Source organism: Helianthus annuus, chromosome 14, assembly GCF_002127325.2.
Source record: "Helianthus annuus cultivar XRQ/B chromosome 14, HanXRQr2.0-SUNRISE, whole genome shotgun sequence".
Lineage (NCBI taxonomy): Eukaryota > Viridiplantae > Streptophyta > Magnoliopsida > Asterales > Asteraceae > Helianthus > Helianthus annuus.
In genome coordinates this window covers 92,130,226-92,145,783 of record NC_035446.2, presented here as the reverse complement: position 1 = coordinate 92,145,783, position 15,558 = coordinate 92,130,226, and the positions used below count along the sequence as shown (strand labels likewise).

Genomic DNA, 15,558 nt, shown 5'->3' with positions numbered 1-15,558 from the left:
ATCAATATACAATATAATAAATAAAAAATCCAAGGAGTATATGTCACAATTTTAGGCCGCCTAAATTTTTGTTTTCCTGTATCTTTCTCCTATTAAATAATAATATTTAAATGTTTTATTTTAGATATTTAATATAAACTTAATTATTGGATACTTATTATCTATATGCCTATATCTAGAGTATTATTCAACTTGTATAATGCACGTGTTTATTCAACCGTGGGGTTTTTTTTTAAATTCTACTTTTTAATAATGTTACATTTACCTGTGTAATACACGAGATTGTAACCTAGTCAATACGAATGTAAAACATGTATGTTTACTCATGTCAAACGTGGCTTATCAAACAAAAAAAATAAACATTATATGTATCATTGAGCGAACTCAAGCTACTTAGCTAAACTTGTTTGGCCCGTTTATTGATCATACAGCAAAAAAAAAAAAAAAAAAAAAGAAACATTATATTGGTGAACTTTTTCAAAACAAGTAACATTACACAACATGCTTCATTTTTCATATACACTATGACATACACTAAAACCGCCCATGAAGGTTAAAGGGTAAGCTCGAAAATGTATTGACGACGAAAAAAGTAGTTTGAAAAACAGTATGCATCTTAACTCGAAACGCTAGGTGTTCACTTATCAGCAATCAGAGTCAAAGTTGTTCTCTCAGACAAAACCTCGGGTGCCATCTGCAACGGTTCCAATGAATCTACTATATCGCGCATAAGTGGTCTAGCTTTTGGGTTACGGTTCAAGCAATGGTAAGCTAGCATGGCTGCCTTTTGGAACCCTTTAACCGGATAGTCACCTAGCCTAGGATCTGCAATGTCTAGTAACTTCTTCTTTTCTTTAAGCAATGGGAGAGCCCAATCCGCAAGGTTTTGTTCTCGGGGTGGTCTTGATTTGTCCAATGATTTTCGACCCGTTAGAAGCTCAAGAAGAACGACACCGTAGCTATAAACATCACTTCTTGGAGTCAAATGGCCTAAAATGAGACAATTCACATTAGTAAGTCATCTTTACCAATATCTCTAAATATTTCACATAATATGTCCATTTTTCATCTTTTTTGGTAAAATTTAATTATAGTAGTATTGTAAATATTTAGAGTTTTCTGAACACTAAAAAAAATAAGGATGGCAAAAGAACCTGAACCGAAACAATTGGGTATGGGATTAATTTTAAAAAAATTCACAGGTTGTTTATTAGATGATACCCATCTGATTATTCATACCATTTTACCCGCATCAAAATTGAACGTATTAATAATAATATATATTTAATATTAAAAATAGGGAAAATGTCACAGAAGAGTAACCAAGTTTAAAAAGTGTTCTAATTAGGTCATTCGTATCGTATTTGTCCCAATTAGATAACTAAACGTTCAAATCGAGCCATGTTCTTTTTTCCATGTGTCATAGAAAAAAATAGAGCATAAGATGTTGGGGTCCGATTATTTTAATATATGAAATTGTATTTATTAAAAATAAAAAAACTTTATTTACATTAAAGATTAAAAAAAGTTAAAATCCACGTCATCACTCGACGTTAGCATCAAATAAAAGGGAAAAAAGAACAAAAATCCACATCATCATGGTTACCTATGAAATGGATGAAGAAACCCTTAATTTTAATGAAAAATGAATGTTGAGTGACCTGATTGGAACACTTTTGAAACTTGAGTGACCTAATTGGAACACTTCTAAAACTTGGTTACTATTTTACAAAGTTACGCCTAAAAATATAATAAATAGTATGTTCAGAGTTATTTAAATTGAAAAAAAAATATATATAGGAAGGTCAATAGTGCAATTGAATATTTTTATATTTCTAGTCGTCTTTTAAGATCGGGCTTGGGCTTGGGCAATGGGCATCACATTAGGTGATTTTTAACCGCATAAAAATGGGTATACCTGATACCCATGAGTATACCCATGAAGTTGATGGGTAACTTGTAATGGATGCCCGACAGGTATGAGACATGATTTTATAACCGGGTACGAGACTCGCGGCCAGGCCCATGGCCCATCCCTACTGACATCTAGTTATTATTTCAAGCAATAGAAGGTCATTCAAAAATCAGCCCATTAGTATTAACTATTAAGTTGTAGTGTTACGATTTATGAAGATAAAATGAAGTGGGGAGTGTTAACAAACCTGTCATAATATACTCAGGTGCTGCGTAACCGTATGTTCCCATTATGCGAGTAGAAACGTGAGATTTATCACCAACCGGGCCATCTTTTGCTAGGCCAAAATCGGAGAGTTTTGCATTGTAGTCCTGTTCGTTAATCAAAACGTTAAAGGGGCATTGGATCAACAAATTTTGAACTGTTAAACTATCAACAAAAGGGAGAATGATGATGTGATATGTGTTTGAGTTTGTGAACTAACCGGGTCTAGTAAAATATTTGAAGTCTTGAAATCGCGATATATGACTGGCTTTTCTGCATCATGGAGGAAGGCAAGTCCTTTCGCAGCACCAAAAGCGATCTTCATTCGAGTTGACCATGGAAGAGGAAGTAGCACTCCTGCAAAAAAATAACAATTTGCATCTAACATATTTGTCATGGAGTCGAATGTAGGGGCTTGGTTTTAAAAAGCGCGAGGCGCACACTCTGGGGCTTTTTCGCTCAATGCCTAGAGTAATTATAAGAAGCGCCAAAAAAGCGCGCTTTTTTGGGATTTTTCTGGGACCTAAGGCGTTTTTATGCATCTAACTGTTGTACCTTGGGTTTTTTGGCTTGTACATGCAACTAAAATCATATAAAAACCTTACTTATAGCTATATTTTGGGTAGGGAAAGCTAAACCTATGGGATATATAGAAAAACATATAATTAGCTTGCGCCTCGGGTACGAAAAGACCACCACTTTTGCGCTTTGCGCATCGGTTTTAGACCTCGTCGCTTTTGTGCACCTCTCGCTTTTTAAAACCAAGATTAGGGGTGTCCATCGAATCGAATAACGAATTTTCGAATTACTCGAATCAAAATTTTCGGATAAATTTTTTTTGTTTGCTGGAATTCAAATTCGATTAAAAACTGGTCAATTCGATTCGAATTCGTATTCGAATTAAAACGCCAAATCGAAATCTATTAAAAATTCGAATTCGAATTCATTTTGATTCAAATTCATTTAAAATATGTAAACTTGTTACGGGCTATTTGGGCTTGGTAATGGACTATTTTAGGACTTCGATTAAATTTATAGATTAGTTTATACTTTAACCCAAATTAAAGTTATATTGTGTGTATTATATATAAAAATAATAAATAAATATGTATAGTTTGAATTCGAATTTTGAATCCAATCAAATTTAAACTTATAAATTCGTATTCGATCTAATGGACTCAAATTCGAATTGAATCGATTACGAATACTTGATAATGATCAGGGAAATACTGAATGAAAGAAGTATTTAAAATAGGATCACTCACTTGAAAATAAGTTATTTTCCACACTACCGCGTGCCATATACTCGTATATGAGAACTCTGTGCTCATCTTCACAACAATATCCAATAAGTTTAACTAAATTTGGATGAGAAAGCTGCCCCAAAAATATGACCTCGGCCTATAACGAATGGAAGAGCTATGATTAATTGAAATCCGACTAAAAATGAGATACCTAAAGTTGAGGTAGTAGTTTCAACCTATTTACGTATGAACGTGTTGATTTGGGTTGTATTTTACCTCAAACCGGTCAGAACAAGTTGAAAATCGCCCAAAGTCTATTCTTAATGCATACAACGTCCTAAGTCACTATTTTCAAAGATTTAGATTATTATATTTAGTTACATTTGTAATATACTTAAAGCATAAATTTTGTTAAAAGAAATATCAAAAAGTGTTTGCAGGTCAACCCAACCCACCCTGTTTCAACCAATCATCCTTTATTTATAATGATGTGTTTCAACTTGAACATGTTTTGCCCTGTTACCCAACCCACTTGTCATGCCACCTGTAACTTAAAGCATGCATACATATCTACATGTATATATGAGAGAGGGGTTGTGTTCACCAGCCATTCTCGATGGCCTTGATGACTATTATCTCCATCGTGAACTTTAACAGCTACCGGAACAGGGGGAATCCTTTCTTCTAAATCATCATAAAGGAAGCCTTTGTAAACACTACCGAATCCCCCTCCACCTAACATGTGATCTTGTCTAAAATTATCGGTCATTTTTCTAAGTTCATCAAACGTGAACACGATTAATGGATTAGTAGCAGAACTACGTCGCAGATCTTCTACTTCTTTGGGATTTGATGGCAGCTTATTTAATTCCTCCTTTCTTTTAGCTATTGAACTTTCATCCTTGGCCAACTCTGAAACCAAAATATATGCAAAATAAATAAATAAATAAATGAAGCAAAATAGCAAATAGTGAAATAAATTTCTACTTCACATTCCATGTGATTTCTCACTAGATTTGTACATACAAAGAAATAGAAAGAATTTAATTAAAGTAAAGTAAAGATCCATATGCCAAAAAGGAAAACTTAAAAACTAAAAAGGTGATATTGCATTATTTGTGTTCAACAGTTACTTATTAGTACAAACTAGCAATATTCAAACCAACATAAAAGAGGAGAATATACTTGCAAGGAAATCAACAAAGGAGGGTAAAAGGCAAAACTGCCGAAACGCGCATAAACACTTATACCAATATTTTTTTAACCTTGATACGTGTATCACCAGGGGCGCAACTTTGTAGGGGCCGGGGGGACCCCGAACTTTTCGCTCAGTATTGTCCAGTATATAGTTTTCGTATAGAATTTTTAGATATATACGTTTTCGACCCTCCAGTTTTATATTTTCTTAGGTATATACGTTTTCGACCCCTGGTCGAAAATCTCAAGATTCACCACCGTGTGTCACGGTTATGGAATTGTATAACCACCTCTATCGCGCGCTCTCTTTCTCTCCGTATATATATATATCCTAGGCGTTCAATACCTAACTAATTCTGGGTAGATATATGCTGATTCTAGTTATATAACTGTCTTATGTATCATATAGTTGATAGATATCTAGAAGTGTTTATGCGGTTTTCGTAGTTATCGATTAGTTCATAAATTTTGTACTTTAGCATATTCACAAAGGCCACCTTTTCTCTTTCTTTTCATTAGAACCCAAATCAGGAGCATACCTAGAAAGATGCATCTTGAAGCAACAAAGTAAAACAAAAAAAAAAAAAAAAAAACAGAAAAACAGAGTATGATGATCCCTAGGTGCTATTTTACTCAACCTCTTCACTAAAAGCAACAACTTTAGCCACAAAAATATATAAAAAAAAGCTGTTCTTCTGGCAAGTGGTTCCAAATTCTAATTATAAAACACACATTCAAAAAAAAAAAAAAAAACCCAAACTGACAATCTGTTTCAAACTGCATATTATCCAATACCCAGATGCAGAATGTAAAACTAAACAACATAAATGAGATCAAAATCAAGAATTTGAAAAAGAAAAAAAAAAAGACTCACCTGATTTTGTGTTGGATGAGACTCTGTAAATAGAGGGTTTCCATTTACACCAGCAGCTACCCATCATACACCAAGAACACCTCAAAACTTTCTTTTTTTCACACACCCACAAAAAAAGAAGAAGACCCAAGTAAAAGAAAGAGAAAAAGATTATTAAAGTTTGAATCTTTTAGAAAGGCCAAGAAAGATTATTGATTAAAATTGTTTGAAGAGGTTTGTGGGTGAATATGAATTTGATGTGGGAACCAACCATTTTTCTTGATTGTAATGATGAGGTGGAGTGTAGAAGTGGGAGGGGCTGTTTTCCATAGGCATGCTGCTTTGTTTTGATTTCTATATTTTGTGATGTATGTGCTCTTTTTTTAATAGTTTGGACTTGTATGTTAATGCGCCCCTGGTGCATGTTAGCACTCATCAGTCTTTATCTATCCTCTTCAAGACTCCCTTTTGTTAAGCTGAGCTTTACTCTTCTTTTTTTCATTCTTTTTTACATAGATTCCTTTAATAGTGCATCAATGGGCCTCTTGTATCTATAGTGCTTATTTTTCCAAAGTCTTTTTTGACTAGATTAGCATGTGCATTTAATTTTATGCCCAACAGAAAGCAGCATTAAATGACAGTACTTAAGTTGGTGGTAATTCACTATCATACGGTTCTCGCGTAAGTAGTCGAAGGCGCTAGGCGCACTCAAGGAGCGATGGGTGAGTCTGTCGCCTAAACACATGACGCTTAAAAAGCAAGGGCCCCAGATAAGTAAGGCGCACAGTATAAACATGGCGTTTTTAGTTGTTTTAGGCTAGTTTAGGCCGGTTCCAAGCCATTTTTAGATGTTTCAGACCTTTCATACCGTTTTTTTTTTTTTTTTTTGCAGAATTTGGTGGGCGTGTGTGCGCTTTTGCTGCACTGGGTGCGTTTGGTGCCTTTGACTACTATGGTTCTGACCGGGTTGATTTTTTTTGGAATTTAACTGGATTATATCAAACCGCGTGTAGTAGTGTGTTGAGATGCAAGTTTCGTCGCATTTCTATTATATTTTAAATGTCTAGGTAGTTTTGTGATATAATTTAAAGTGTGTGACAAGTTAAACTTTTATAAATCTGAGAGGAAAAGAAGAAATCATTTGCCCCTGAAAGTCATCATATCCATCTAAAAGTGGCAGCATTACAAAAATAACAATGATAATCTACATGGAAAGGCACATGCTATCATCAAATTTGTTCATTTTGAAGTGGTCCTTAAGGCATCTACAACTTTATACGACCCGTGCAGATACAAGTATGAACCGAGTGCAATGTGAACATAATGAAAGTGCGCCGAGCACTTGGCACCATTTCCTGAATATGTCAACAGTGACAAGATAATTGACCGGCATTAAACACGATTCATGATAATGCAAATTCCAAATTTATGTCAACAACATTGACAAGATAATTGACAAGCATAAAACAAGGTTATATCATGGTAATGCAAATTTGTGTTTGGTTTTTTCACTTGTATGGTGTGTGGTTGACATAAGAAAAACTATGATTATGTTATATGGTGACGATCACTCTCAAGTTTGATGAGAAGAAAGTAAGTTATGACACGTTTTCGTTTAATTTTTTTTTTCAACCGATAAATTATACCATACAATTAGGCATGATCATCCAGGGACATGATAATTTACTTTAAGTGGTTTGTGTTGAAAATATAAAGTAGCAGACAAGATTTAGTGCCCTTTTTGGTAGCTTTTAATCTAGGAAATGCATAAAAGAAATTAGGTTGTACATTGTTTGTAGATTTGAATAGTACTAGTACATGTTTTTGTCTCTTTAGATATTCTAGTACAGAAAACTACAAGTTCTACTAGTGGGCTATCTCAATATAAGAGACATGACACATTTTCGGTTAGTAGTTTTCTTAATCGTGGTTAGCTTCCTTAAAGGCCCGTTAAGGAGCATCTCGGGTTCAACTTAAAGTTTGTTAGAGCTAGATTATATGTCCATTGGGCCATGGGCCTAAGTCTGTTTAGCTTTTGCTAATATGTTTTCTTGATTAGACAGATTAGTATCATGATTCATAACTATCATCTATTATTTCTGGACCACATAGAGAACAACATGATCAACAGTTTTATATTATGTTGCTTGGTGGATGCAAGGGCATATATGTAAATGCAGAATATCCAAAGTATTAACAATCATATTCAGTTCTATCATGTAATCATTGTAACTAGTAAATTAAAGTTCCAAAAATTATCATGATACTTAATCACTGAATAACCGATTAAACTGCTTGCAAACATTATAGTTAAATTATAGGATTTATCATGATACCATTTAGAAGTTGTCAAACGGCCCCTAAGTGTATACATGATATATCCAAGTTTTTTTGGATGTTGCATGGTTAATAATAAATATGCATACCATTTCTCCATAACTCCATAACTAAATGAACCTAGTGTAGACTCTCTACATACAACTTCACCGGTATGTACTTGAATGGGTACATAAAGTTTCGGTTTATCGAAGCAAATAAATTCCTTTACTTCAGTATCCAAGTATAATTTATGGAAGTGCAATTATACTAGCTATGACAGATATTAGACACCTACATAATAAGCATGTTTACAATAGATCATCATTCAATCTTTAACTTTGTTTATTAATTTTGTGCATTCCGAAAGCTGCAAGGCACGTCTAATAATCCTACAATTTTACGCAAGACAATGACCGCACGTTACGCAACTTTTGTTGAGCATGAGTCTGCCTAGCTAAGAAATGATTCTGTTCATAACATAATCATTCTCAAGTGTCCATGTCTAGCTACTAGATACCCACATATACATTGAGCACTAGCTCTTTAAAAAGAATGGTGCACAATAAGCCTTTGAAGTTTAAGGAATCAACAGTTCCTTAAGTAGACTTATGTTAGCCGTATATGTTATAATGCAGTCTACGCTAACAAAGTTCCCTGAATGGTGGTTAAGAGAGTATAGATCCTTGAAGAGTATTATATGTAAAATATAGCCATCTTAGTGTATCAATCAAAGCTAGGAATACTAAGAAGGACTAATAAAGTGACCTACTTTATTAACTCTGGAATGATGAAGAGCACATGCACTAGAGTTTGGTGGTATCCATAGTGTCTATGAACTCAGGAATGCTTCAACATGAGGGCTTATACAGCTTTGATATCTTCGACTACAAGCAATCCGTTCACCGTTGACCTTTGGCTTTCCTAAGCAGCCATCTTCTTGTTCATCCTTTTATTTCGGTATTTAAGGCTGCCTTGTGTTTATCGTTTGTTCATATCAGGAGCAATGACCAGTGGTTACCACTCCTTTTTGGGCTTGGCCTTTATGTCACTTTGTTATATTCAATTAGTATCATCCACTTCAGATGTAACTTTACCAGCAAAAGTGCTAACTTTTTTCATACATTGGTCCCCTCTTTGATGACATTCTCATATCTTCTATCTTGTTCTGTTGTTTGTCGTTGTCGTTTTATGCAGGTTTACATTGTCTATTTAGGGCTTAAAGATGTTCAAGATCCTATTCTCACTTCAGATTACCATCTCGACCTCCTTTCCGGTGTCTTTCAAAGGTTTTGTATTATGTTTTTTCATCTCAAGACTGATCTACATGCAATAAATAATTCTCATTATTGATCACATTTTTTAATATTCGTTCCTCGTAGAAAAGAAGATGCAACGCGATCCATGGTTTATAGCTACAAACATAGTTTCTCGGGCTTTTCTGCAAAGATAAATTCAACACAAGCAGCCACCTTAGCCGGTATGTGATAAGAGTACTTTATCTAAAATATATATTTTTATTTTTTTAATCCTAATTAACATAAAAAAATATATTTCAGGAATGGAACAAGTTATATCAGTGTTCAAGAGCCGCACATTGCGGTTACACACAACTAGAAGCTGGGATTTCATGGGTCTCAACTTGAACCCTACTGCCGATAATTCAAATCCATTGCAACTAACTCATGGGGACAACACAATTGTTGGCTTGTTCGATACGGGTACAGTATATAAATATATATATATATATAAAGTATATCGTACATTACGGCTTAACGTACTTCACGTACGACAACGTGCGTGATTTGTTCTATAACATGCGTGATTAATGTTTTCAATATGCGTGATTATTGTGTTTCAACATGCGTTATTTTGGATTTTTGAGTTATAACGTGCGTGATTTTAAAATGAACGTGCGTAATTACCTGTCGTACGTGATGTACGTTAAGCCGTAATGTACGTTAACCTTCCTCTCTCTATATATATATGTATGTAGCATAGAAAATACAACAATAGTGATTAGATAATCTTTGTGATTTATATAATTACTATTATTAATGAATCAGGCATCTGGCCAGAATCTAAGAGTTTCCATGAAGAGCCTAACATGCATCCAATTCCAAGAACTTGGAAAGGCAAATGTGTTAGCGGACAGAATTTCAATCCCAAAACAGCCTGTAATCTAAAGCTCGTTGGGGCCCGTTATTACCTCAAAGGATACGAGCTAGAACATGGCCCTCTAAATGCTAGTGAGACCTCAGAATATCGATCACCACGTGATGCAAACGGACACGGGACCCATACTGCTTCGACAGCGGTAGGGTCCACTGTTAAAACAGCTAGCTTTTTTGGGTTTGGGCAGGGTATGGCTAGAGGAGGTGCGCCTAGAGCATGGTTAGCAGTGTATAAAGTGTGTTGGGGGGATGGGAGGTGTAGTGAAGCGGATATTTTAGCAGCTTTTGATGAAGCAATTAATGATGGAGTTAATTTGATATCAGCTTCTTTTGGTTTACCGCCACCACTGCTTCCGTTCTACTACTCGAGTAACGATATTGGGTCGTTCCATGCTATGGAGAAGGGTATTAGTGTCATTTTCTCAGCAGGAAATAGTGGACCGAATCCATCTTTGGTCCAAAATGTTGCTCCTTGGAGTACATGTGTTGGTGCTTCATCTATTGATCGGAATTTTCCAACACGCATAGTATTGGATAATTGTCTTTCTTTCTTGGTAACTAACTGAATTACATTCTTTTACAATTATTTGCGGCAAAGATAAAGTTTTCATCGAATATAATGCATTTTAAACATGCTTCTTAACTTTTCCTGTGCAGGGTGAAAGCTTTAATACTAAACATATAGACGCAAATCTTGTTGGAGCTCGCAGATATTTCCGTGGAGGGTACTCTCTCTCTCTGTATAAACACGCACCCATACATACGTACATATATACACACAAATATGCATAGAGATATATCTATATATACTTATCGTGTCGTTCAACATGGCCACATGAAGACTATTGGAATTCTAGTAATGAACTGAAAGAATGCATTATAGCGTATGTAGGATTATGTAATGCTACAAACTTATCCTAAATCGAAATGAATGAACATACAGGATATGCAATATGGATATGTGGAGAAACAGGAGTGCAGTCGGGGCGGTGATCCTGTGCTTCTCAACCCAAGGACCGGTTGCGATTGAAGATGCAGAAGTAGCAGCCTGGATTGCAAACGCCGCAGGATTGATCTTTGTAGACTCGCCTACTCGTCAATATGTTGATGTGGATATAATCCCCACCATCCGTATTGATATGATTCAAGGCAGTAAACTTTACAGTTATCTATCTCAAAGCATGTAAGAGTTTGTACTTCATTGTTTCAACCGTTTCACCTTTGCATTAGTAATGAGTTAATTTTAAAGTAACAAATTAGTTTTTTTTTTTTTTTTGAAAAATGAAGAACGAACCATACTAAGGTGCGCATATTTCCAAGTAAGACGGTAATCAAACAATCACCAGCACCTGTTGTCGCAGATTTTTCATCAAGAGGCCCAAGCGCGATCTCACCCGATATTCTCAAGGTAACTAAATTCACTTCAAATATGTAACCATATATATAAACTTATAAACTACAACATAGGTAACAGATTTTTTTTTTTTAAATTTACCAGCCGGATATAAGTGCTCCAGGAATCAGCATATTAGCAGCATGGCCTCCTGGAATATCTCCAACTAGAACAGATGTTGATCAAAGATCTACAGAATGGAATTTCCAGTCAGGAACATCAATGTCATGCCCTCATGTATCAGGTGTAGTCGCCCTCCTCAAATCAGCGCATCCCGATTGGTCTCCAGCGGCCATTAAATCTGCCTTGATGACAACAGGTAATTAACAAAGGGCCAGACTATATGGTCGTATAGCCCTATACCATCCGTATGATTAGGCGAACATGTATATACAAGCGTATAAAAAAAGGTATTATACTGGCGTATAACTTTTATTGAAACCGGCTGATGTGTTGTGTCATAAGTTATACGGCCCATATGATGTTTTAAAGATTACTTTATACGGCATGTATGATGTGACATATATGTCGTATGCAAAAGTTATACGGGCCGCGTAACCTCATACGGCCCGTATGATGTGACAGGCATGCTGGTGTGCATGTTGAGGGTGGTGTGCCTGTAGCATCACCCTTAAACGACATAAAAATCAACAATAGCACTAATTCGACAAGTATGTTTCAAACTTTGACATATATATAAACAGCCTACAACAAGGACAAGAATTATGATACCATATTATCTGGTGGAACAAATGAAGAATCTAGTCCATTTGACATAGGAGCCGGCCACCTTAACCCGTTAAAAGCCATGGATCCCGGTCTAGTTTACGACATGAATGCTGACGATTACATCCTCTTCCTCTGCAACAACGGCTACACAAAAGATCAAATCAAGAGAATAGTAAGCCTCCATCCGGGGACTAATGTAAACTGCCCACAAGAACACACGACCAACGCGAATCTAAATTATCCATCCATCACAGTTTCTAATCTCCAATCTACCATGACTATCAAACGGACGGTTCGAAATGTCAGTTACAAGAAAACATCCATTTACTTTGCTAGCATTGTTAGTCCTCATGGGGTGGAGGTTACAGTTTGGCCAAGAATCTTGTTTTTCTCGTATTTTTCAGATGAAAGTTCATACTATGTGACTCTTAAACCACAAAAGTTGTCACAAGGGAGATATGATTATGGTGAGATTGTTTGGTCTGATGGGTTCCATACAGTTAGGAGTCCAGTAGTTGTGTGTGTTAATACTGCAACTGATCTTGCTTTCGCTATTGATGAATCTTCTCAACCTCTTGATCAATCTGTGGCTGGTGCTTAGATAAATACAGTGTCAATTACTTGAACCAGTTTTTAGTGTTTTCTTTGATCAGTTGAATTTGACCCCTAAAAGTTGAATAATAAATAGTGTTAATTGCAGTCTCGCCTGTTACATTGCCAGATTTTCATTGCAATATTTTACATCCTTCAAGTTAGTTACTTAATCTTTGATTGTGGTTTGTAAAAGTGAATGATATTTTAACTAAATTAATTACAATGGAGGGACCCCCAACATAAAAGAATAAAAAAAAACCCTAGAGAAATCTAACGTCGCTGGAATGAGTTCAATTGGAATTCGTTTGACCTGCTTTCCTACGTTTCTTAGGTTATGGACATTGTGTACCAGAACCACCCTCATATACAATATTAATAATTATATTTAACACACCTCCTCAAGTTGGATGATATGTTATTGTGCCCAACTTGTTACAAATAAAAACCTAGATACATGATCACACCACTTCAACTAGAACATCATTCTTAGAACTTTGATACTTGGGTATTTCACCAAATGATAAACAATATTGGAACGAAACACGCGTTGTTGCATCGAATCTTGAAAACCAATCAACACCAGCTGAGATAAGAGCGGAAAACAGGAAAGCTCAATGAACAATGACACAGGAACAATAAACTAAGGGAACATGTGTGATTTTGGGAGTAGTCACTACTAGAAATTTGGCATTTTCTAACAAGCTTTTCCGTTACAATTGCGTAGCAAATTCAAGTTTGTTACACATTTGCAACAAAACCTTGATGTTGGAAAAAACCATGTTGAAAACTATTTACTACGCAATCTTTAACGCATTTATGACAAAAAATATGGTGTCGGAATTTTGTGACGAATTTTCAACGCAATTTCAGTTTAGAGCTTTAAAGTTTTGCAACACACTTGTGACGCATTTTTTTCCGTCAAAAATGCGTTGCAAATATGTCCGAATTTGTAACGCATTTTTTTGCGTTGGAAATTTTCGTAAAAAATTGACATTTTTCTAGTAGTGAGTGGTGAATGGGTACGAAGGTTTTGGAAGTGATATTCTGATAGGGTCTGGAACAGTAAGTAATCAGCTCTAACAATTACTCGTGGGTGAAGTGGTGAACAATAATCCTTTGAACAATACTGGATGAATAGTTATCTCGGCGATGAAAAGTGTTTCTGTTGTAAATCACGTGTTGTCTTGTTCGTGCCTACTGCCTCGCCAAGAGTCTTTTGATATCCACGATTGCCGCCCAAGATAATTTACAATTATGTTTTATTATTTTTATTTTTGAAATCAAATTAGTATTGGGTCAAATAAAACTAATGTTAAGTGGGCTAAATTCTAAACAAAAAAAAAAAAAAGATTTGTAAATAGGCTTATATTAGAATTGGTTTGTGTTTACTCTTTAAAAAAATAACATATATATCGGATTCTTTTAAAATCACGGGCCTTATGCGAAGGTCCTCCCCGCACACCATCATAGCTGCCTCTGTTACAACAGAAACACTTTTCATCGCCAAGATAACTATTCATCCAGTATTATTCACATGATTAATAACTTGAGGAGAGGAGAGAGGTGTGGTGGCAACTCTAGTCTAAATACTTCTTACACTGCTTGATTTGGTATCATGAATATTGAAACTTTTAGTTTGTAGATTGATATATCAAAGGTTGTTACAAAAAGATTTACTTCCTTCCCGTTATTGTTATTAGATATTATTCATGACCTAAGTGGATGGACATTGTACACATAAGTTGATAGATACATGCATATATGTAAGTCTTTTACAATATTAATAAAGTGATTTATCCATATTAAATAAAAATAAAAAATAAAAAATATTGAAACTAGTACGTGGTTAAATTAACTTCACAGACAGTATTGTTGATGAATTAATCTTATGTAAATAAAACTATAAAGTCTTTATATTAGTTGTGATATTCAGATAATTTTTTTTTTTTGAATGACTAACGTTACTCTTTCAAACTCCTATATTTACAAATAACTCACCCTTGTTTGGGATTGAACCCAAGACCTCCCACTAAGAGGCAAGAGCCTCTACCAAGTGAGCTAGCCCCACTTGGCTGATATTCACATATAGAATATTAATTTTATGAATTACATCTTAGTATAAATAAATGAGATAGTAAATAAAATAAAAACTCTAGAAGTTACAGTCTTTTTGCTTGATGATTACCTTTTGTATATACGGCTTCCTTAATCAATGATGAATTATAATAATTTGCTTAGAATTTATATTAAATTAATTTGAGATGTTGTTAAACATGGAACAATATTGTTTTCATACTAAAAAAATTGACAAAATCTTAATTACTATACCAACCACCATGATTGACATTGAACAATCCACGTTCTATTTTAATAAGTTGAATTTGCAGGTTTCTACAATCTGAGTGAGTTAGGTGAAAGGCACATTGTATCACCACTTTCGAATTCACATCCTGGCTAAGTTGGTGAGGAATTTAAGATTGTGAAATATTTCCTAGGTTTACGTAGATTAAGCAAAAAAGTTTTAATTAAATATTTTTGGTTCTCACTCTTCAATATTTATATATATTATTAACTAGGTTAGAGTCCCGTGTAATACACGGGTTAAATAACAAAAACGATGAAATTAACTCTAAAGTGTATCTACAATATAAATTTGAAATATCCATGAAATTTCTTGAAAATGCCATTAATAATAAAAGGAAACTGATATATCATTCTATTGAATCAAGTATGTATATATTTGGATTAACGATGGTTTAGATAAGAGTGACAAATCACATGACTAACACAGGGTGGAAAACCTCATGACTAACTAACGATTAGAATCATTCATCCTTGACGACGAGGATCCCCGCTTGGGCTCCTCGTCCGGGCTCATC

The 15,558-nt window shown here is 34.9% G+C and overlaps 2 protein-coding genes across 6 annotated transcripts; one reads left to right on the top strand and one right to left on the bottom strand.

Annotated features, from left to right (window-relative positions):
* Positions 1–439: 439 nt before the first annotated feature.
* Positions 440–5,842, bottom strand: LOC110908660 (probable serine/threonine-protein kinase PBL16). Of its 2 annotated transcripts, none has more exons than XM_035982569.1 (6): positions 5,495–5,842; positions 4,028–4,335; positions 3,445–3,580; positions 2,400–2,560; positions 2,163–2,286; positions 440–990 (listed from the first exon to the last, which is right to left on the bottom strand). In XM_035982569.1, exons 1-6 carry the CDS (start codon positions 5,559–5,561, stop codon positions 638–640), a joined length of 1,149 nt encoding a protein of 382 aa, XP_035838462.1. In that variant the 5' UTR covers positions 5,562–5,842; the 3' UTR covers positions 440–637. The 2 variants fall into 2 exon arrangements, with proteins under 2 accessions (XP_035838462.1, XP_022009309.1); XM_022153617.2 differs by having other exon boundaries at positions 2,400–2,536.
* Positions 5,843–8,344: 2,502 nt separating this feature from the next.
* Positions 8,345–12,845, top strand: LOC110908659 (subtilisin-like protease SBT3.18). 4 transcript variants are annotated; one of them, XM_035982567.1, is made up of 10 exons: positions 8,345–8,876; positions 8,987–9,078; positions 9,172–9,269; positions 9,349–9,510; positions 9,856–10,517; positions 10,621–10,688; positions 10,907–11,146; positions 11,251–11,371; positions 11,462–11,675; positions 12,136–12,786. In XM_035982567.1, exons 1-10 carry the CDS (start codon positions 8,796–8,798, stop codon positions 12,684–12,686), a joined length of 2,289 nt encoding a protein of 762 aa, XP_035838460.1. In that variant the 5' UTR covers positions 8,345–8,795; the 3' UTR covers positions 12,687–12,786. The 4 variants fall into 4 exon arrangements, with proteins under 4 accessions (XP_035838460.1, XP_035838461.1, XP_022009308.1 ...); XM_035982568.1 differs by having other exon boundaries at positions 8,347–8,749; positions 12,136–12,785; XM_022153616.2 differs by having other exon boundaries at positions 8,351–8,749; positions 12,061–12,845.
* Positions 12,846–15,558: the final 2,713 nt, after the last annotated feature.